Here is a 22,488-nt window from a genome sequence, read left to right as displayed (position 1 = left end):
ACCTACAAAGTTAAGAAGAAGGAAGGAAGGAATGGTTTAGGAAAGATGAGTAAGAGTGTTGAAAGGGGTGATATTGATCAATTTGCATTGTATTTATAAACTGCTTTGTCGAATGACAACTCCTTTGTACAACTACTGAAAGATAATAATAATATAAAAATCATCAATAAATCAATGAAATGAGAAATTCAACAGAAAATGCCGTAGTTGAAAATTTAGTGGTGGTTTAAATGTTTGTGTTTCCTTAAACATCATATATAATTTGAATGCCAAAGATGATAGGATTAGGAGGTAGAGTATCTGAAATATTAGGTCACAGGGGTGAAACCATCAGGAATCAAATTAGCATCTCATACAGAGAAACCCATAATCTTCTCTATCCTGTGGGGACACAGACAGAAGGTTCTATCAGAAAACACACCCTCACCAGAAACAAAATTAGCCTATTCTTTCACTTGGAATTTCAAGTCCTCAAAAATATGAGAAATAAATTTGTATTGTACATGAGATCCTCAGTTTATGATTTGATGATATAACAGAAAAAGCAAAACTAAATGGAAGATATATCCATAAAATCACAATTGAAGAAAAGTCATGTCAACCATTTTAAGATCACCTAAAGTAGAGATGAGAACCCCCTTTGTTTATAAGACAAAGTAACTGAAGGGTATATCACAAAGAACTATGCCTAGTTTAAACTATGGTATTTGGCTCTACTAGTGCATAACTATAGCTTTGTCAACTGTAACAAATACATCACTCATGGGCTTGGTGATAATGGAAGTGGATAAGCAAGTGATGGGGAAAGAATATACAAAAAAGATCTCTTTACCCTCCTCTTTATTTTGCTATTACCTTAAAACTAGACTGCAATATGTTTTTTTAAAAAAATGACAGCCTTTGCCTCGTATGTACAAAGCCATTTGTTTAATTCCTAGCAGCAGAGAGAGAGAGAGAGAGAGAGAGAGAGAGAAACAGAGACAGAAAGAAAAGAAAGTTTTAAAAAAGGAAAAGAATGCAGGCAAGGAGTGCGTGGGAGGGAGACAGGAGATGGGTTGTGCAATCATTGTTTTCTTAAATATTCACTCTAGAATAATAGAAACAGGCTTTACATGCTTATTAATGCTTTGATAAAAGCAAGGGAAAATTCAGCCCTTAGAAGACATAGGCCCCCAAAGGGTCAGCAGAGAGTATATAGCTAGACTCTGTTTCAAACAAGCAAATGAATAAACAAGAGAACAAAGGGAAGGATGACCTAGAGAAACAAATTTCTTTGAGCTATCCCTTAAGAATTCTGATTATTTGGGAGAGAAGACGAGACAATTGAAAGGATATAAGTTTAATAGAATAGAAGGAATAAACTCTGACTTTCTATTTTACCAGCTTACTGTAGTAAAGTGACCATAGTTAATGAGGAGTTCACTTTGCAAACTAGCAAGAAGACAGGTTTTTAAATGTTTTTATCACAAAGTGCTTGAGGTGATGGATATGCTAACTACCCTGACTTTGACATAAATATATCAACAATCAGATGTTATCATGTACATTACTTTAACATGTTTGTAAAATATCAATTGAAAATGAAAATATGCTATCAGTTTTGAGCAAGAGTTGATTTAAGGGAGTTTGAATGAAAATGAAATAGTCTAAAGTGAATTCTATTTACATAGATTTAATTTTCCTAAATGTCATTTTCTATGCATAAATACGAGTTAATAACTTCAACATTCATTGCCACATTATTCTCTCCGATGACAAATTCCAGACTTCTAGTTTCTTTTCACTTTTAGGTTTTTGTTCTTGGTGGTATTGGGATTGAACTCAGAATCTTGCCAGGCAAATGACCTGTCACCTTGAACTATGCTTCCAGACCTTTTTGTTGCAGGTATTTATCAGGTAGAATCTTGTACTTTCTGGAGCTAACCCTGGTCTATGTTCCTCCTACATCTGTCTTCCATACAGTTTGGGATTATAAACTTGTGAATCATTACACGTTTGGTTATTGACAGAAAGTATTGCTAAAGTTTTGCCTAGACTAATCTCACTGCAGTGCTATAAATTTCTACCTCCCAGAGAGCTCATAGTCAAGAGCTCACCACACCTAGCCTTTTCTTGTTCATAGCATGTGTGGATTACCTTTCCCTTTGGAACAGACTGTATATGGGTGTTATTTTTCTTCCTAAGAACTCGGTCTCTTTAATCAGCTTGTGTTAAATCTCCTTCCTGATATGAATAGGTATATCCTTAATTTCCTATTTTACATATAACTGAATAGTGTTCAGTCATTATTGTGTTACCACCATTGTGCCAAGTTATTATTTTTCTGTATTTGATCTTCTACAAACATTAACTGAAACTTCAAACTACTAAGAAAAATATTTGACCTAGCTTCCGTCTGATTCTGGCTAGAAAAGAAGACTTGTTTGGTTACAGATACAATCACCATAAAAATCATGCTCTGAATCCAGTATAATTCAAATTTCACAAGTGCCCTCATGTGAGACATAAGTTCCTTCTTCACACAGTGAGTGTCTCCATCTGAACTACATCTTATTCACTTTTTTTTGCATTTCAAAGAGAATGTTTTACTTTTGTTTCCTGGAATAACTAAGGCCAACACTGAAGTAATTCTTCCTCCACAGATCTAACGAGAAGCGTTAATGCTGCAATCAATGGAAACATCCCAATTAACTGCCAAGATTTCTGCCCTTATAGTTTGATAACAAACCTGTGCTTCTTTACCTATGTCACATTTTCTTCCCTCCCTCCCTCCCTCCCTCCCTCCCTTCCTCCTTATTTCTTTCTTCCCTGCCTATGCCAGTTCTATGGCTTGAATTCAGGGCTTGGGCACTGTCCTGAGTTTTTTTACCTCCCCGCCCCCCCCCCCCCCCCCCCCCCGCCAAAAAAAAAAAGGCTAGCACTCTACCACTCGAGCCACAGCTCCAGTTCCAGGTTTCGGTAGTTCATTGGAGAGAAGAGACTCCTGAGCTTTCCTTCCCAGGCTGCCCTTGCACCTTGATCTTCAGATCTCAGTGTTCTGAGCAGCAAGCATTAAGGTGTGAGCCATGACTCCCAGCCATGCCCCGTTCTTCAACAATAGTCAGCCTATATTTTCATTCTACACATGCTGAACCTTGCAGTTGAGACAGCTTGGCTGTATCTGTGGCTAAGATCTCTATGTAGCACTGCTGGATGATAGTAATTTATAAACAACCCACCCCCAAAAGCATAGCTTAATGTTTGAATTTTTTAAGTCTGAGCCCCGAGTCTCCTCCAAGATATTTCAGAGGGAGAAAGCTATTGATTTTAAAGATACAAAGTCACCAGGGCCCATGTTGTCTGACAGTTATTAAAGACTATTGAAATTCCTGCTACATTTTGAGGGGTGGGGTTTCCTGTTGGAATGGGAATCAGTAGTGTTGCACTTGGGATGGTACGCAGCACAAGGAACATTCCTGAGCCTCCACTTCCATAATGTGAACATGGTGCTCTGTCTAACCAAGGCCCACACACCTTCCGTCATTCTCAGGACAATCACATCCCCAAACGTAGCCCTCAAAATCAATCTGCCACTCAGCTGTGTGAAAGCACCACATGAGAATTCGCCCCGTGAAGACTGGACACTCAATCCCATATCTGAATGGGGAATCGAATCTTGGTATCCAACAGTGACAGCGCCATGGCTTCTGACTTGTGAGCGAGAGCGGGAAGTGTAGCTGCAGCACAGGGAAGGCAATTGCTTTCTTAGCATTAGCAAGGTCGAGCTAGACGACAGACTTCTTCCATCCGTAGCATTGGCCAGCAGTCAATGTGAGATGGAAACATGTACAGAATGTTAACGCATGGCATGCAACTTTAGACCATCAGTACTTGTGGTGGACTGCCAGTAGTGAGTATTGGACTACATCTAGAACTCTGAATTTAATGTGAATTTTTTTGGTCCTATTTCTTTGTTCTTTTTTTTTTTTTTTTTTTTTTTTTTTTTTTTTTTTTTTTTTTTACTTTTTGTCTTTTTGTCATTCTTAATGGGGCTTGATCTCTGGGCCTGGCCACTGTCCCTAAGCTCTTTTTGCTCAAGGGTAACACTCAACCACTTCTGTCTTTCTGGTGGTAAGTTGGAGATAAAAGAGTCACAGACCTTCCTCCATGGGCTGCCTTTGAACCACAATCCTTAGATCTCAGCCTCCTGAAAAGCCAGGATTACAGGAGTGAGCCATCAGCAACTTAATGTGAATGTTTTGAAAGATTCTAAGACTCCCAGATTAGAACATCAAACTGAAACTAGAGTGTTAGTCCAGATACCCATACTCCAAGTGTCTCATTCAGGTTCAGCTATTCGCCCCTTGATATCATATAAAACGACAACGAAGATAGCACTTCAGTTCATCTTCAGTCACCTTTGCGGTTTAGACATGCATTTTAGGTTTCTATAAGCAAACAACTGAGGTTACAGAGAGGGAGATAGAATGATTATTAAACAGTTTCAGACAAAATATGGCCTTGCTGGCAATTGTTTCAGTCCTTGTTTCTTGAGAAATTACTCTGGAGAAGTAATCATTCTCATTCCTGGTCAGAATAACCATGCCATTGCTGTCTGGTAGTTAGTCCGTGCTGGGAAGGCTCCATTTTTTAATAGAGATAATGTTAGTCCTTTGTCATAATATGTTATCAATGAGTCCTGTTCTTCCTGGATTCCTGTGTGTTTGGAAAGTGACTGAAGAGGGAAAAGCCTAGAGCAAAGACATTCGTAATAGAGTCAGGGATGCTAAGCTATTCTGCATTTGGTTAATTTTTTGGCACAGAAAGAAAAGCAAGTTTTACATATTTCTTGCAAAAGTATGAGAAAGAGTGTGACTTGATAACAACTGTTTTCCAGGTCAAGGAAAGTTTTTGGTGATATTTGTAAATTGAATCACATCTAGATCAGGTAGAAACAATGAAATATAGTTAGTATGCAAACCTCAGTTGTGATAACATGATAGGGATAATTCAGGAGACATTAGTGAGAGCATATGAGAATAAGGACAACTAAGATTATGTAAAAGAAAAAATGTTCAGTTTTCTGAGTAATTTTTAGTTCAGAGTAAAGTTGAGAAGGTATAATTTTCTGTTTTCTTTTGGTTTGTAACTTGACGTAGTTCTTGAATTCGAGATACTATTCTGTTTCTGTTTTCCTAACAATAATGATTTATTTATAGAAAATGTTTAGTAAGTTTAGGTTACTTTTATGTAAATTACTGCTTAGATGTCACCTTGACAGCAACTAATACACCAGTATGGAACTAATACCTGATAGTTTATTGGTGTTATTTTAGGTGATTAAAGTCAAAACTTTATTTATTTATATTTATTTATATTTATTTATTTATTTTTTGCCAGTCCTGGGCCTTGGACTCAGGGCCTGAGCACTGTCCCTGGCTTCTTTTTGCTCAAGGCTAGCACTCTGCCACCTGAGCCACAGCACCCCTTCTGGCTGTTTTCCATATATGTGGTGCTGGGGAATCGAACCAAGAGCTTTATGTGTTGGAGGCAAGCGCTCTTGCCACTAGGCCATATTCCCAGCCCCTCAAAACTTTATATTTTTATTCATGCTTTTACTTATTAATTACTTAGTTGTTATTATAGAGGTGCTGTACAGAGGGGTTACAATTACATGAGTCAGTTAATGTGTACATTTCCTTCTGTACAATATCTTCTGTGCTGTCATTCTCTCTCACTGCCTGCCTCTAGTTTCCATCCACCAGTTTTATAGTTCTCTTTTCATCAATGTCCAGTAAGCCCCATGTTTGCATTTTTCACCCTCTCCCCCCAAGTTCTGTGCCCTCTTTCCTACTCTCCCAAAGATGTACAGTTGAATATACCATACATAAGATAAAGAAGACAAAATCATCAAAAATTAAAAAATGAGAAATAACAGAAAGAAAATAAGGTCCCTTGTTTGTTTCAGCATGTATATTGTTTTGCATAAGTCTTGGTGTTTGTTTCAGTATGCATATAATTTTATATAAATATTAAGAGGCATGTAATCCTCGTCCCTTTGTGTTTCTCTCCTTAGCATATCCTCCTTTGGTTTCACTGTGTGTGAGTATCTAGAATCCTTGTAATGTATCATATCCCAGTGCATTTTATATCTGATTTCCACATATCAGAGAAAACATGCACTGTTTGTCTCTCTGAGCTCAGCTTACCTCACTTAACATTATTTGTTCTAGTTCCATCCAGTCTCCTGAAAATCACATTATTTTATTATATATAATGGATGCATAAAATTCTGTTGTGTATAGGTGCCACTTTTTTATATTCACTCATCTATTGGGGAGCATCTGGGCTAGTTCCATATCTTTGTTATTATGAATAGTGCAAATTTTAACAGGAAGCGAATATGATTAATACATGAAGATTTAATACATAGAGATCTATTTTGTGGCAATAAATTTCACTGAATTCCTCCTACAAAGTTTTATTTATCTCTTACACTTATATGGGCATAGAACAAGGAGAAATCAAATGTTATAGAGGGACATTTTAGTTGTAATCCATTCATTTGAACATTTCCATAAAAATCTTCTTAATAAAGCCAATGATCAGCACTTGAATTTTAAAAATGAAGTCACTCTGACTTTAAAATTCAATTTAAATGTTATGTATATTTTTATGATATTTCCATTTATTCATAATAATACTTTGTATTCATGCTCCTTCCTCTATTACTGTTAATTTTCACCATAAATATTGCAGAAGATAGTTGAAATGGAAGCTATATCATCACTTGCATAGAGTTTTAAATTCTTTGACTTTTCTATTAGAAACCATGAGTTTGTGTAAATAGAAAAACAGCATATATAGGATTTTCTGTCAATTTAGGTACCAGCTAAAGAGATGGAGAAGGAGGAAGTATTTCTTAGACCTCTGATCGAAATTTCAGTGTAGTCTCTCCCATTTTCTTTTTATAATCTTCTTCAAATCGCTCATACTGGGCCACAGTGAACTGATTCTTCCAGTCTCCTGAAATACCTAGAAAGAAAATACAAAGTTAAAAACTTAAGAATACTATAAAGTTTTTCTTTGATGGGTGTGTGTGTGTGTGTGTGTGTGTGTGTGTGTGTGTGTGTGCATGTGGTACTGGGTGTTGAAATCCAGGGCCCTGGGCATGCTAGTCAAGTTCTCTATCACTTGGAATGAATCCCAGTCCTTTTCTTATTTGTTTTGCACTTTGATTAGTATATATTAGTCATATAGTAGAAATGATGACTTTTTAATACATGTGCACAAAGTAGCCCCAGTAGTCTTTACTCCACTCTGGCCTTGAACTTTCTTAAAACAATTTCAGCAGGTTTTGTTTTTGTATTTTTCCATATGCACGGAAAATGCTTTGACTATGTTTACCTCATTCACCCTCTTTATTTGCACTTCCCTATGCACTGGTACTCATCTGGGCCAGTACCTATTTTATTTTTTGAATGAAATTATTTTTAATTAAGTTGTTTTTTATGAAGGGGCTCTCAATATGTTAGTTGTGAGCATAGCGAATCTCGATCTGCGTGGCTCCTTTCACCAGTCTCCTTCATCTCTCAACCCCTCAATTTACTTAGCTCTCTGTTCACATGTATGCATTGATTATCCTGACTGCATTTGCATCCCCCTTCCTCCTCACACCCTCCCCCACAACACATGGTCTAGCTTCCTGATGTTCATTTTGTTAAACTATAAGTTAGTTGTTCAAAGGACTTACACCATCGGACTCCTCCCTTGCATATACCAGAATTAATTAATATCTTTGTGCCCATACGCATGCAACCAGGTATGTGTTTTCATATACATATATAATTTAGACCTAACTTCCACATATGAGGGAAAACATGTAATCTTTGTGTTCATGACTTATTTCATTTACTATAATTATTTGAAACACCACCCATATCTCTGCACGATGTAATATTATCCCAGATTACATGCCACATTTTATTTATCAGTGTATTTATCAATACACTAAAAGAACCAAGAATAAGAATCTCAGGATCACCTCAATAGATGCATAAAAGCTTTTGACAAAACCCAGCATCCTGTTTATTTATTTATTTATTTAGGCTAGTTTTGGGGGCTTGAACTCTGGGCCTCAGCACTGTCCTTGAGTTTCTTTTTCTCAAGGCTAGCACTCTAGCACTTGAGCCACAGAGCCATTTCTGGCTTTTTCAGTGTATGGGTTACTGAGGGAATTGAGCCCAAGACTTGGTGCATGCTAGGCAAGTACTCTACCACTAAGCCACGTCCCTACCCCCCATCCTGTTTTATTACTTTTTTTTTTCCTTTTGTGGTACTGGGAATCCAACCCAGGAAGTTGTACTTGCTAGGCAAGCACTTTGCCCCTGAGCTACATCCCAGCCCTCCTGTTTTATTTTTGAGAAAAATTTCTCAGGCCAGTTGAACTGCAAATCCTCTTGTTCCTCCTTCACAGTTAACTGGGATGGCAAGTTTGAGGCACACATAGTTTCTAACACCACTCTTAATGGGAATTACTATGCTAGCCTTGAGCAAAAGAGCTCAGGGACAGTGCCTAGACCCCAAATTCAAGCCCCACAACAGACAAAAAGCAAAGAAACATCTCAACTATAGTCTCCAATTTCAAATGATAACTTAAAAAATAGTTTTAAAACAAAATTCTAAAATTAGTACAATAAGTATAATTAATCACATCTGAATCTTCAAGCTATTAATCATATCAGAAACTTTTAGAATAACACTAGACATTACATTTGCAATGACTGTTTTAAAAAATACTATTTTCTTGAAAAATCTGGTTTTTAGAAAACCCAGGTTTTAGAAATCCATGTAAAAAAAAATTCATTACAAGAAACTCTTGGTATTTGGGGGATCCGACTCTCTAGATTTACCCACCCCCCCATCATTAAAAATACTTGCAGAAAATGTGCTGAAAATATTCAGATTCTTTTTCCTTCCCTTGATTCCCCAAACAATACAGTAGCCTTTAAATTACGTTAGTTCTTCCTAGTCATTTAGAAATGATTGGAAGGATGCAGGAAGATGCAGATAGGTCATGTGCTACTACGTGATTTTCTGTAAGACGGTTGCGTATATGTACATTCAGGAGCCGAGGGAGTCCCTAGAGCCAATCCCTCAGGGATAGGAAGGGATGACTGTATGTCAGGCTGACCCAGGGTTTCTCAACTTTCCCATTTTATTTTCTTGTATTTCCTCTTTTTACACTTAAATAAAAGCAATTCTTTGGGGGTAAAGGGATCCCTGTCTTGGGCATTATTGGACATACATTAGTGAATTTAGCATTTTCTTATGTCTTCTAATAATACCTCCAGTTGTGACTACAACACTATCTCTAGATATTCATTCCTTGGAAGTAAAAACAAAATCTGATGTAGTTGAGATGCAGAAACTCTCAACCCCACTTATTCAGGGCATATTTTGTAAACTTCTAGTTACAAAAGATCTCTATTACAGTGATATTCATTATAATTAAAATTAGTATGAACTGTTTTTTTATAGCCTACCATAAAGCCACTTTGATCCTCCAAAACTGTCTTAGATTTTATTATTGGTAGTAACTGAGCAGTCCCTCCTTGGCTAGTAAGAGTGTACATTTCTGCTCATCACATATTATGTGACACCTCTTTTCCCATTCACTTTGGACTTGCATTTTTATCTGCTTTGGTCAATGAAATTGGAATGTTTGGTGTGTACACCTCAACAGAAAAAAACGTAACAAGTTTCTACCAATTATCTTCATCTTCCAGTTTATAATATAGTAGGCATATATGTTAAGCATAGCCCCCAGTTTCAAAAAGAGAACAAACAAATTCAAATAAAAGTATTCAGCTTTCATCAACATCAACATGTTAGTTGAATAAAAAATAAATTGGTGCTTAAGCCTGACCTAGTTTCTTTCAGTTTGTTTTTATTTCTTACCAAAGGTGTTTGGTGATGTTTGATGTTTTTCTCTCTCATTCTTTCATGCACACTCACACAATTCAATGTAGGTGTTAAAGATCTGTTTCTTGCAAGATGCTATATATGGAGTTCAGTAATGCAATGTAATAATTTGTAGAAATCATAACAACAGCTGTGGTAGTTTGTCTAGCATAATTAAAACTAACTTCCTCGTGCAATAAAATTGTAAGAAAATCCAACCATATCTAGAGAATTCAAATAGGGCTTTTTACTGATGGAATAAAAATGTGTACCAAGACTTGCGCTATGAATGAGATGTACCTTACAGGTTAGATGTGCAACATAAATAAAATGTCAACCACAGATTATTTCCTCTGGGATTTCTTTTCTTTCAGTTTATCTATCTCCAGGTTACTCGGCTGCCTCTAAGATCCTTTAGTACACGCTTATACTCTCCAAAGCATAATAAACAAACGACAGAAGTTAGTATCTTATAGCCTCACCCTTTCTCATGAAGGGAGACACGGAATGGTCCATCTCCTCTTTGCTCATGCTGGTATAATTTGCATTTGGGTTCTGCTTCATTACATTGAAGGAACTATGATAGATGATTTTATTCACAGTTTCTTCGGGCAGGTCTTTCTCTAGAAATGTTAACAATTTCTGAATTTCCCCCTTTGGATCCTAAAAGAGTAAAGGAAAAAGAATCATTTTTGATAGATCTGGTCATAAAGAAGGGAAGATATTTAGCAAGTTTCTATTTATGCCATTGGAATGGAGGGGAGAATTGTAAATTTTAATGACATTTTTCTAATTTGCTTTTCCAAATACATATCATTTCCTTAATTGTGACAGAAAACAGCATGCTAGATTGAAGATTAAAAAGAAAGAAAATTACAGGGTTTTAAATTTTTCTGTCCAAAAAATAGAATTAGTTTACAGACAGACTATGATGGCAATGATCCAAACTACCACTATAATGAGGAAGAGATTTTAAAATGCCTTGATTAAAAAATATTTATTAAAAAGATTATACTCTGGTCTTGGGGCTTGAACTCAGGGCCTATTTGCTGCCCTTGAGCTTTTCTTGCTCGAGACTAACACTCCACCACTTGAGCCACAGTTTTATTTCTGTCTTAAAAAATTTTTTGGGGGGTGGTTAATTGGAGATAAGAATCTCACCGACTTTCATTTCCTGTCCAGGCTAGCTTTGAGCCATGTTCCTCAGATCTCAGCTGCCTGAGTAGCTAGGAAGACAGGCGTGAGCCACAGACGCCCGTCAGAAATTCTTTGCTTTTCACGATGGCTATCATCAAGGACAGATTGCTTGACTCATGACTTTTCTTACAGTGGAAAAAAATCTACATCTAACAACTAAATAGATTTTTGATAGTACACCAGAAGCAAGTACAATAAAATTCTGTCATTTTTTCCAACCTATGGAATTATGGGAAAGAGAAAGAGGGCATGATAAAGTGAAGGAATGCATCTGATATATCTCGGATCAGTTCCCCTTTCTCAAGCTTCAGAGTAGACATAGAACATTAAAGAAAAGATAATACCGAGACAAATTTCTACCAATCAACAAGATAGTCTTTACAGTGGTCTAAGCCAAGCTAAGGCAGAGGGCCATAACCTTAATGACCTTGCAAGTGAGATCAACCAGAAAGCTAACTTGAGATTAAGTTTCTGAGACAATCCATCCTATTTTGTAGAGACAGAGCCAAAGCATGTCTACAGTGACAAGAAAAGAATCACTCTTCTTTTTCTAGCCACAGAGTTGAGTGTGTTAAAAATTAAATGCAAACATTAATTGTACAACTATACAATATCATTTGATTTCCAAGTTGGGTCCGGCCAATCACATGAATGTTAACTGGTCACGTGAAGAGAGAAGGATGGAATGTTCAAACATATAATGACTATTTAGGATGATCTAATGATACAGACTCTTGAACGCTTGAGTCATTTTGAGCTATTTCGTGCTTAGATGTATGTTAACTTTCTAAATCTGTCCTAAAATTCTTTTTCTTAAATGAAGAAAGCTTGTCTATTTCTTATGACTCACAATTAAGCCATTCCTTATTTTGTAGAGATTCATAATTTGGGCATTGTCCCTCTTTAATCCAGTAAATGGTGTGGAGTAGTTTTAACAAGATGAAGAACAAGTTGTGAGTTTGAATGAGGAACCTTTCTAAAAGAGTCAGTTTAAGGAAGTGGGCTGTTTCCCTAAAGATATACAATAGATTTATCAAATCATACATGAAATGGAAGAATGTTACTAATTTTAAGATTTATAGACATCCAAATAATGACGACCGAAGTCCCAACCTGAAAATAGTTGGAAACTTTTCATGTGGATTCACCTAGCAACCTCATAAGAAGAGATCCGAAAAATTGGCTTAAATAATTGCAAATGTTGTCAACAATCTTAATGATTTATATTTCATCTCAAGACAGAGAATACTGAAATATTGGGAAATAGGAGTGAGAATCGTTCGGCTTTAGAGTGACCACTCACTCTGAGTAAATCATAAAAGTAAAATGAAAGGGTCCTCATAAATATGACAGACACTTGGGCTACAATGACAGAAAAAAGTAGATGGGTAAAAGACCTAAGTTTAAGGTTCCGTGGGTAGGATAATAGACTAATTATATTTATAAACCAAGAGGAAAAGAAAGCTAGAGAGAAAAGAAAATTAATCTTACATTTCTTTCAAAATATTAAAAACAAGAAATAACAGTAGTTTCTTACCACTTTCATGTCTTCATAAAATAGATAAAGGATACGATAATCTCTCCTTTTCTCCCACCAGCCTTTCACATGATCATACCAAGAACCAAAGCTCACTAAATTTAAAGAGAAATATTTGTAAAAATCACAACTATTTACACTAACTCAAAATCCTGTCAAATGTCATTCTGTACCACCAGTATCAATAACTATTAGTTAATAGAAGAGAAGTATATAAAATTATATTCTTCACTGATTTTATAATCTACTTGGAAAAGAAAAATACACTGTTATGCTTGAATTTTTGTTCTATCAAAATTCATATACGGAAGTACCAACCCTAGGACCTCAAAATGTGACTATATTTAGAGATAGGAAGAGTCGTTATAAGCAACCTAACATTCAGGCTTGAAAATGGGCCTTCATTCCGTATGTAGTACTCTGATTAGAAATGGGAAGTAGAGCAAAAACCCAAAACTAGGACAGATCTTGGAAAGACAGAGGAAGGAGGTGGTAAAGGAGAAACATTTTAGAAGAAATCAGTCCAGGCAGCATTTTATTTCTGGACTTGAAGCTTCTGTAGTATGAAACATTTTTGTTGTTGTTGTTTAAGCCACTCAGACTGATACTTTACTATGCCAATTCCAGGAAACAGATATAACTTTTAATAACTAAAATTACAAATGTAAGATGGTAAAAACTAAATAACTTACACAATAGTGGTATGGAAGTTCATAGGAGAGAGAAAAAGGGAAAGACACATGCATTAATGAAAAAAAGAAAAGAAGGCCCATGGAGAAATTAGAGTGCTTGATTTCAGCATTTTGGACTTGGGTCATGACATTAATAAAGATGACATTCTAGTGCTGAGAAAATCCAGTGTCAGGGGTCAGTCTGTACAAGATGCCACTGAAATGTACTTGCCTCAAGAAGAATGTACATAAGAGAATATTTTTAAAAATTATTGATACATTTACTAGCAAGAGTATAAATGAGTTTTCTGAGGAAAAAAAAACCCCACAAAGTATCAATAGAAGCACCACATCTTAAGGAAAATAATATAAGAATTTTCCGAGTTCATAGAGTAAGAAAAGAAAGAAGCATGAAGATATGAGATCCCAAGATATACGTGTAAAATTAGAACCGCATGACAGTAGGGACAAGGGAGATGATGAATGTGCTTTAATAAATTGAAAGTGTCCACGAATCACTAATAAGATGATGAAACGAAGGACTGAGAAATGTATGTGCCACAAATTCCCCAAAGTGCTTCATGTTTTCTTCATAGTCTTTGTAATGCGTCAGCAGAGTGCATGGAAGGTTTATGATCGGCACAGGAGTAATATTTAAAATTTGTAGTTTCTTTGGATCAAGTCTACATCTCATAATTCCATAATCAAATAAATTGTACTCACCCTTCCCTGCCATGAAATTATCCAAGAACTCCTCCCAGGTGCCTGGCTCTGGATGAATTTTGGCCATTTGGTAAAAGTAATAGTAAGATACAGCCACATCTTTGGCGTTCCGGGCCATGTAAATCATCTGGAAGGTGACACAGAACACTAGCATCTTTCTCTGCTTTCATAGTTTTTAACATTTGCATACCTTGTCCTTATTTTCTGTTTTGGAATCCTGACCTTGATACTAATGACAATGGCCTCATGTAATGTATCTACAACTATCTTTTGGCTTTTGTTGGTATTTTTCTTTTTTTGGTGAGAGTGGGATTTAACTGTATTATTTTTTGTCTTTTCTTTTGGGTACTGGGGATCAAACCCAGGACATTGCACTTGCTAGCCAAGTGCTTTGCCACTGAGCGACATCTCGGCCCTGTGTCTTGTTTGAATACAAAAACTCACTTCTCATCTTGCATACCCTCTCCTCAATTTCTTTTTGGCTGTTATAAAAATCAGCCCTTGAGACATTAAATGTCAAGTAAAATAAAAACTACAGTAAATATTAAAATAGCAAAGTAGCTGCTATATCCTAAATTTAAAATATGTGTCATTAAAATTAATTAATCAAGAAGTAAACTTCAAAAAAAAACCCTACCGAATTTTTTTACCAGAAAGTATTACTAGGTAAATTCAAAGGCAGGGAAAATTTAAAAATTCTTTATGATCATAATGATGCTTATTTCATATCAGGTATGAGGTTTAAATATCTTTTCTGTCTGAATCTTTGAAGTCTACTTGAAGGCAAGAATTTTAAAAATGGAAATAATTTTGTCATATATCTTGGAAATCTGGTTCTCAGGCAAAATCTACTGAAATTCACAAAATCCTCTTCACTGAGGAAGCATATTAATATTGCACATTGTGAATATATTTCCCAGGGAAAATCCATACAGGAAGAACCTTTCTTTCATCTGAGAACAATCAAATGTCCATTCTTTCCAATGTATTAGGCAAAGGAAATGAGCTTTGATAGTTCCAGTCATTGATGGTAGTGTTAAAATTCTGGGATAAGGCTGGGAAGTGGGTTTGGAGTGTCTGAAAGAAGCTTAAAAATGACATCGTATAGAGTTCTAACAGCTGAGAGCCTGTTGCTCATGTAACTTCTTGAGAAAAACAACCCTCAGCAATACTGTTGCTTACTTCTTATTTCAATATCAGTAGACAATGGCAATGAGCCAACTGTTTTCCATTTCTGTCACCGTCACCTCGACGTTCTTTACTGAGGTTTGTTTCGGCTTTCCATAGTCTAGAGAAAGGGACATCCTGAATATCTCCCAAGTTCTCTGCTACTAGGAGAAAAAACAACCCCCTAGGTTTCTGTACTCTTCTTCTATAAATTATAATTGAAACATCTGAGTGGGATTTGAGACTTCGCATGCATCATGAGCCACGTTTGTTACCATTTTGTGAAAAAGGTAAAATGAAAATAGCTCTCAGAAATATTACGGTGAGTTAAAATAAGAGGGATGAAGTATACTTGATAATTACAAGGAAAGAAGACACAATGTCTATGGTGAAAATATTCAGGATGATACTCTTTGGATAGAGAGGTTTCTGATTGGAAGTGTGGTTCTGAGCTTTGGGCATTCGATGATGTCCTGTTGAATCTGGGTGTTGATTGTGTGGGCATGCTCAATTTATTAAAATCCAGCATGATGTATACTTTTTGAAACCGTGTTCTTTCCTCCTCAAATGCTTGAAGAAAAATGTTTATTAAAATAGAAGCCTAGACAGCCACTGATTACACATGCTTATACTCCTAACTATGCAGGAAGATGAGATCTGAGGATTATTGTTCCAATTCACCCTGTGCAAAACAGAGAAAATTCGTTCCCAAAATAACCAACTAAAAAGTTGTCTGAAGGTATATCAAATGGTTATTGCAATCCTGAGCGAAAGACAAAAAAAGCTGAGTAAGAACCTGAAGCTCTGGGTCCTAGCCCTGGTACTAGCACAGAGAGAAAGAGAAAGGAAGAGAGGGAGAGAGTGCCTACAATGAATTCATGAAAATATAATCTATAAAGTACATTGAAATAATGTTTAATAATTTCTATATTTATATTTGCTTATAAATTAAATGAATTTACTAATGAATTCGTGATTTAGATATAAATGACATTAACGGATTCATCTTTCAAGTTATGTGTAATTAACAACGTTATATTGAAATGATTCTGAAGCATTAAAAAGCAGTTCTGAAATTATTTTCATATCAATTCTTTAAAAGTAGTTGTATTTGTTTGGTGAAAAATGAACTGAACACCTCAGGGGGGGAAAGGGAAAGGAGGAGGAGGGAGGGGGATATGAGGGACAAGGTAACAAACAGTACAAGAAATGTATCCAATGCCTAACGTATGAAACTGTAACCTCTCTGTACATCAGTTTGATAATAAAAATTTGAAAAAAATAAAAATAAAGGTAGTTGTATTGTGAGTAAAAGAATTTAGAATGTGGCATAGGGGTAGAGTGCTTGCCTCGCATGCATGAAGCCCTGGGTTTGATTCCTCAGCACCACATACACAGAAAAAGCCAGAAGTGGCGCTGTGGCTCAAGTGGTAGAATGCTAGCCTTGAGCAAAAGGAACCCAGGGACAGTGCTCAGGCCCTGAGTCCAAGCTGCAAGACTTGCAAATAAAAAAAAAAGAAAGAAAGAAAAGAAAAGAAAAAGAGTTTAGAATGGCAGAAAATGTGACCATGTCTCAGTAACTGAGAATGAAGTAAAATCTCAACATTGCTGGTGTTCACTGGTTTTGTATGGATCTTAGAGATATAGTGACCATAGTATTATTGTTTCTCCAATGGCTTATCTAAGGGTTCTAACCTCCCTTCTTTTGTTTCTGCATAATTTTTTTTTGCCAGTTCTGGCTCTTGGATGCAAAGAAAAGCCACTTCTGGCTTTTTCTGTAGATGTGGTGCTGAGGAATCGAACCCAGGGCTTCATGCATATGAGGCAAGCACTGTACCACTAAGCCACATTCCCAACCCCCATAATTTGTTTTCTTCAGAAAGAAATTACAACACAAAGAAAGAGGATTTTTGTTTTGTTAAAATGTGCTACCTTACAATCATTCTTCCAAAATGAAGGAGGGAGAAGTTCAACAGGTAGGTGTGTTTTCACTAATCGAGGAGACTGCATATTATTCAACTGTTCAACCCCTATAAACACACAAATCAACAAAAGAAATATGGAATCACAGTTATTTACAATGTAACCCAAAACTTTCTATTCATTAATCCAACTTGTAGCCTAATATAGGCATATGATTATATGGTTGTACAGCTTCAACTATTCCTGAAAAAAAGTCAGGAATCTTAGCTAATGTCCTATGAGTAGAATCCATTTAATCTCTTATGACCAGAATGTGGTAATTATCTGCACAGATGTTTATGAAATGTGGTGTTTTTTTTTAGCTATAGTGTTTTAAAATTACTTTTGAGATCTCTCATGTGAAAGTTCTATAATCCAATAACATCATAAAGCTCATGGTCATTAAAAACGTTTAAATACAGCATTCTACATTCCCATAAACTTTCCTACAGTTTGTAAATATGAACTAATTGGTAGTATACATGACTCTTTCTTCTAAATTTTCTTTATGCAATGATGACACATTACCCCAATCAAATACTTCTATAAATAAGTGTGCTACAACAAACCTTCTATCATGCAGATATTCTCTTTGGGGTGGGGAGAAGGAGTGTTATACGTTAATGGCAGAGCTGAATTCTGATTGTTCTCTTATAGAGACTTATGATTCAACTAGCCAGTCTTTCTCTGCACCATTCTCATCATGACTTCTACAGAAAGAAGATAGGCAGATTTACTCCTATAGAGGAAAGTAACATTAAGAGTAAATACCATAGCCGGGCACCAGTGCCCCACACCTGTAATCCTAGCTACTCAGGAAGCTGATTTCTAAGGATTGGGGTTCAAAGCTAGCCCAGGCAGAAAAATCCTTGAGACTCTTATCTCCAATCAACCCCCAGAAAACCTGAGGTGGCGTTGTGGCTCAAGTGGTAGAGCACTAAGCTAGCCTTGAGCTGAAGAGCTCAAAGACAGTGCCCAGGCCCAGAGTTCAAGCCCCATGACCGACCAAAACAAAAAGAGTAAGTACCATTTGTTATTCCAGGAATTATGAGTTCCATGAATGGCACTCTGTTGTATATCACATCTCGTTTACATTTTTCTGCATCCCCATTGTGATAGATCAGATCCACTATTTCACTGGTCCAGGTTGTTCCTACAGAAAAAGTAAAACTAGAAGAAACTAAAATTACCTTTGAAACGAGTGTGAGGGAGACAATAGTACAGAATTTGTGTGTTATCTGAAATACAAATGGGTTATTTCCTTCCCCTTTCTCCAGCCATAATTATCCTTACATTTTCCCACTAATAGTAATACATCTGGGCATTGGAAAGAATATTAGGTTAAAACGTCCAGCGTCTGGTGGAGCACATACAGAAGGGAAACAGAACTCCAAGGCTTCACGTGGAATGGACAGTGGCTAGCGTCGTAGCTAAGGCAATAAATTCTGCGTGTACAGAACAGCCTGATTCACTCTGACCTTCATGACACTGCATCTCACCAATCCTTTGAGAAATGATCTAAAGCATATGATGTCATTGTTTGCTTAATTGTCTGAGTTTCAACTATCAGGTTACTGAAACATTGCTGAAAGTAATTACTAAATATATATAGACATCATCTTCTTACTGTTCTTACTGGTTTTCTCTATAGCAAAGGTATGTCCCCAAACTGAATAATCATGAGCGGTAAACTAAAACCTTAAAAGTAATTAATCCATTCCCACATTTTTTTTATGAATGATAAAAATATGTGCGCACCTTTGGTGTCAGGCGCTAGAGTACCTGAGACTTTTTTTTTTAGTCTTTCTTATGGCCATTAGTTTCCTTCTTGGCCCTACATCTGAGTCATCTTCCTGTCCTTTCAAGACAAGTGTAATACTAAATACTAAGAAATGCATCCTCAAATGTTTTGCTTTCTTATCTCATAGCGGCATGAAAGAGACAGAAATTCCAAAGTAGAATGTAAAAACATTTTATCTTGCACCAATGAGTGGCCCACAGCACTGTCTATGAGGTTTTTTTTGTCAAGAAAAAATGCCAATGTAGCTGTTTTTGGTGCCTGTACTTAAAAAGTTTGTTTTCCATAACCTTTGAAAAAGAAATGAGGCGCAACGTTTAGCTAAGGAAGGAGGAGTTGGAACATATACAAAGGCACTAGTATAGTAATGAATGTAATCACCAGCTTGCGGGGAGAGCAACATTAGCAAAACCTTCCAAAGATCGTGGAGCGGTGCTGCCTCTCACTACATAATCCACACAGCCACTCAGCTTTTGCTATGCCAGCACCCAGTTCAGTTCAAAAGTTCTCTTTGTGCTAAACTGTGTTTTAAAACAATTGTATGTTTCAAACATTATCTTGACTGTTCTCTGATTTTAAATAGATCTTCTGTATCTCCAAATAGCAAAGTCAAAACAACATGTACTTCACCAGTTGCTGTCTTCATGTCTTTTTTTTTTTTTTTTTTTGGCCAGTCCTGGGGCTTGAACTCAGGGCCTGAGCACTGTCCCTGGCTTCTTTTTGCTCAAGGTTAGCACTCTGCCACTTGAGCCACAGTGCCACTTCTGCCATTTTCTGTATATGTGGTGCTGGGGAATCGAACCCAGGGCTTCATGTACAGGAGGCAAGCACTCTTGCCACTAGGCCATATTCCCAGCCCTGTCTTCATGTCTTTATAAAGATGTTGGTCCTTGTAGTAAAAAGGAAGGTCAGTGGTCGGCAAGGACTGAGATAGGACTCTAAGGGAAAAATTATGCTAATGTGCTTAATAATTACAGTGGCTAACTTACAATGGATTCAAATAAATTGATTGGATAGTTGAAAGGGATTCTAATCTCTCTGCTACCTCATCTACCACGAGGTGGATCAGACAGATTTATTAATAATGTACATAGAGAAATAAAAATTATGAATTCATAATGAACCACTTTAAGTTCTCCTTTTGGTTACTGAAAAAATCTTGGTTTTTATAACCAAAATACATGAACTTTTCTGTGAATAGTGGTGCACACCTCGGTTCCCAGCACTTGAGAGGCTGAAGCTGGAGTATGAAAATTTCCAAGTCAGTTTCAAATACAGAAAGACTCTGTCTAAAACCAAAAAAAAAAGGAAGAAAGTCTAAAACAACCTAAAAGTCTGTATGTACCCAAATCACGTATATGGGTATAATTTTAGTAACTGGGCTTGAATTTTGAAACAAAAGGGGCAGCCAGGAACCAGTGGCTCACACCTGTCATCCTAGCTACTCGGCAGGCTGAGATCTGAGGATCCCAGTTCAAAGCCATCTTGGGCAGGAAAGTCCATGAGACTCTTGCCTCCAATTAACCACCAGAAAACCGAAAGTGGTGCTGTGGCTCAAAGTGGTAGAGCGTTAGACTTGAGCTAAAGCGCTTAGGGACAGTGCCTAGGCCCAGAATTCAAGCCCCATGATTGACCAAAAAACAAAAGACAAACAAAAAAGCAATAGCATTAATGTTTCTCTAAAATATATTCTCTGATCAGCATATATCTACTGTAGAATATTATTCAGTAGACTAAGAAGAGAATGTATGCAAATTAAGACAAAAGCATCATATGTACCTAGCTATTGAGTTATTGTGATCCTCTGCTCGGACTATCCTAAACATATACCAATTACTACCAATGGGGAAACCATGGAATCTATATTTCTTTGGGTCTGGCTCACTTCACTTAATATGATTTTTTTCAAAGTCTTTCCATTTTGGGCTGGGGATATGGCCTAGTGGCGAGAGTGCTTGCCTCATATGCATGAGGCCCTGGGTTCAATTCCCCAGCACCACATATACAGAAAATGGCCAGAAGTGGCGCTGTGGCTCAAGTGGCAGAGTGCTAGCCTTGAGCAAAAAGAAGCCAGGGACAGTGCTCAGGCCCTGAGTCCAAGCCCCAGGACTGGCCAAAAAAACCCCAAAAAAACAAAGTCTTTCCATTTTCTTATGAACGGGGCGATGCCATTCTTTCTGATGGAAGCATAAAATTCCATTGTGTATATATACCACATTTTGTTTTTTTAATAGATTTTATTTTATTGTCAAGGTGATGTACAGAGGGGTTACAGTTACATACATAAGGTAGTGAGTACATTTCTTGTCAAACTTGTTACCTCCTCGCTCATTTTTCTCCCATCTTCCCTCCTCCCCAATTGCCCCCCAGTTGTACAGTTGGTTTACATGTATCGTGGTTGCACTGGTTCTCCTTTTATCCTTTGTCTCACCCTTTTGGTGTTCCCCTCTGTCTCCTAATTCAGATAAACATATATACAATATACCACATTTGCTTGATCTACCAAAGGTCACGTGCTAAAGGTCATCTGGGTTGGTTCTATATCTTAGCTATGGTAAGTAATGGTGCAAGGAATATGATCATATAAGATGAAGCTAAGTGAAATGAACCCCAAGATATGGAAATAAGAGATTGTTCTTTGTTGTTGTTGTTTTTAATGTACTGTGTGAAGATATTTCTTTTTTTTCTTTTTTTTTCCTTTGGTTTATCCTCTGTTGTCACTGTATTTGATTTTGGTGCCCTGTGTCTTGTATACACGTTTATCTGAACTGGGGAAGGAAAGGGGAACAAGATGGTGAGACAAAGGAGGAAGGGTGAACCAATGCAACAGGGATGCTCACCAGACATGGTATGTTGGAAAGGAACTTTACAACTTGGGTGGGGCGGTTGGGGGAGGGGAAAGTGGGAAATGAACGAGGCAATGCTCCACAAATAATGTGCTCATTGTCTTGCGCAGGAAACTACAACTCCTCTGCATATCACCTGGACAATGAAATTAAATTAAAAAAGAAAGAAAGAGTCTCCACAAACCACCATGGTGCTTCTGTAGCAAACACTTAGAGATCTCAGGTTAGACCTGATGAATGATGTGCAGATCAGAGGGCTCCTGTGTATGAATCAGTGTTTAATCATCTAGTACCAAAGAATGAAACGTCTTACCGGACTTCGGATAGGTGGAGATCAGAAGGTCATCGGGTCGGGCCTCAAAGGATTCCACTTGAGACCACTGGGCAGCTATACTCCAGATCAGGGGGATTCCTTCAACAGCCACTAACTCTCTCCTGAACACATCCAGGCTGTTATCCATTTTTGAGCAACTAAATTTTAAATCAAATGTAGCATCAATCACCTTAAAATCGGTCGCTATTTTTCATTAGCATTACTCTCCTCCAGAAGCATCCAATCACAGCATCTAGTTTGCATCATGGAAGAAGACAAAGTAGCAACACCAGCAAAAACTCCCAATTATTTTCATGCATGTATTACTCCTA

At 36.9% G+C, this 22,488-nt stretch overlaps 1 protein-coding gene across 1 annotated transcript; it reads right to left on the bottom strand.

Annotated features, from left to right (window-relative positions):
* Positions 1-6,737: 6,737 nt before the first annotated feature.
* LOC125364743 (sulfotransferase 1 family member D1) lies at positions 6,738-22,304 on the bottom strand. Its single transcript, XM_048364416.1, has 7 exons — positions 22,157-22,304; positions 18,227-18,352; positions 17,170-17,267; positions 14,071-14,197; positions 12,677-12,771; positions 10,425-10,605; positions 6,738-7,014 (listed from the first exon to the last, which is right to left on the bottom strand). Exons 1-7 carry the CDS (start codon positions 22,302-22,304, stop codon positions 6,902-6,904), a joined length of 888 nt encoding a protein of 295 aa, XP_048220373.1. The 3' UTR covers positions 6,738-6,901.
* Positions 22,305-22,488: the final 184 nt, after the last annotated feature.

Source organism: Perognathus longimembris, chromosome 16, assembly GCF_023159225.1.
Source record: "Perognathus longimembris pacificus isolate PPM17 chromosome 16, ASM2315922v1, whole genome shotgun sequence".
Classification (NCBI taxonomy): domain Eukaryota; kingdom Metazoa; phylum Chordata; class Mammalia; order Rodentia; family Heteromyidae; genus Perognathus; species Perognathus longimembris.
The sequence above is the reverse complement of the archived record's forward strand: the minus strand, read 5'-3'. Positions and strand labels throughout refer to the sequence as shown.

What these genes read in the sequence shown, in the direction of transcription:
- LOC125364743 (XM_048364416.1), bottom strand. Translation starts at nt 22,304, where the DNA reads ATGGATAACAGCCTGGATGTGTTCAGGAGAGAGTTAGTGGCTGTTGAA. An exon ending in CTCCACCTATCCGAAGTCCG is followed by an intron (nt 18,353 to 22,156) that starts GTAAGACGTTTC and finishes CTTTTTCTGTAG; the next exon opens with GAACAACCTGGACCAGTGAA. An exon ending in AATTCCTGGAATAACAAATG is followed by an intron (nt 17,268 to 18,226) that starts GTACTTACTCTT and finishes GTGTGTTTATAG; the next exon opens with GGGTTGAACAGTTGAATAAT.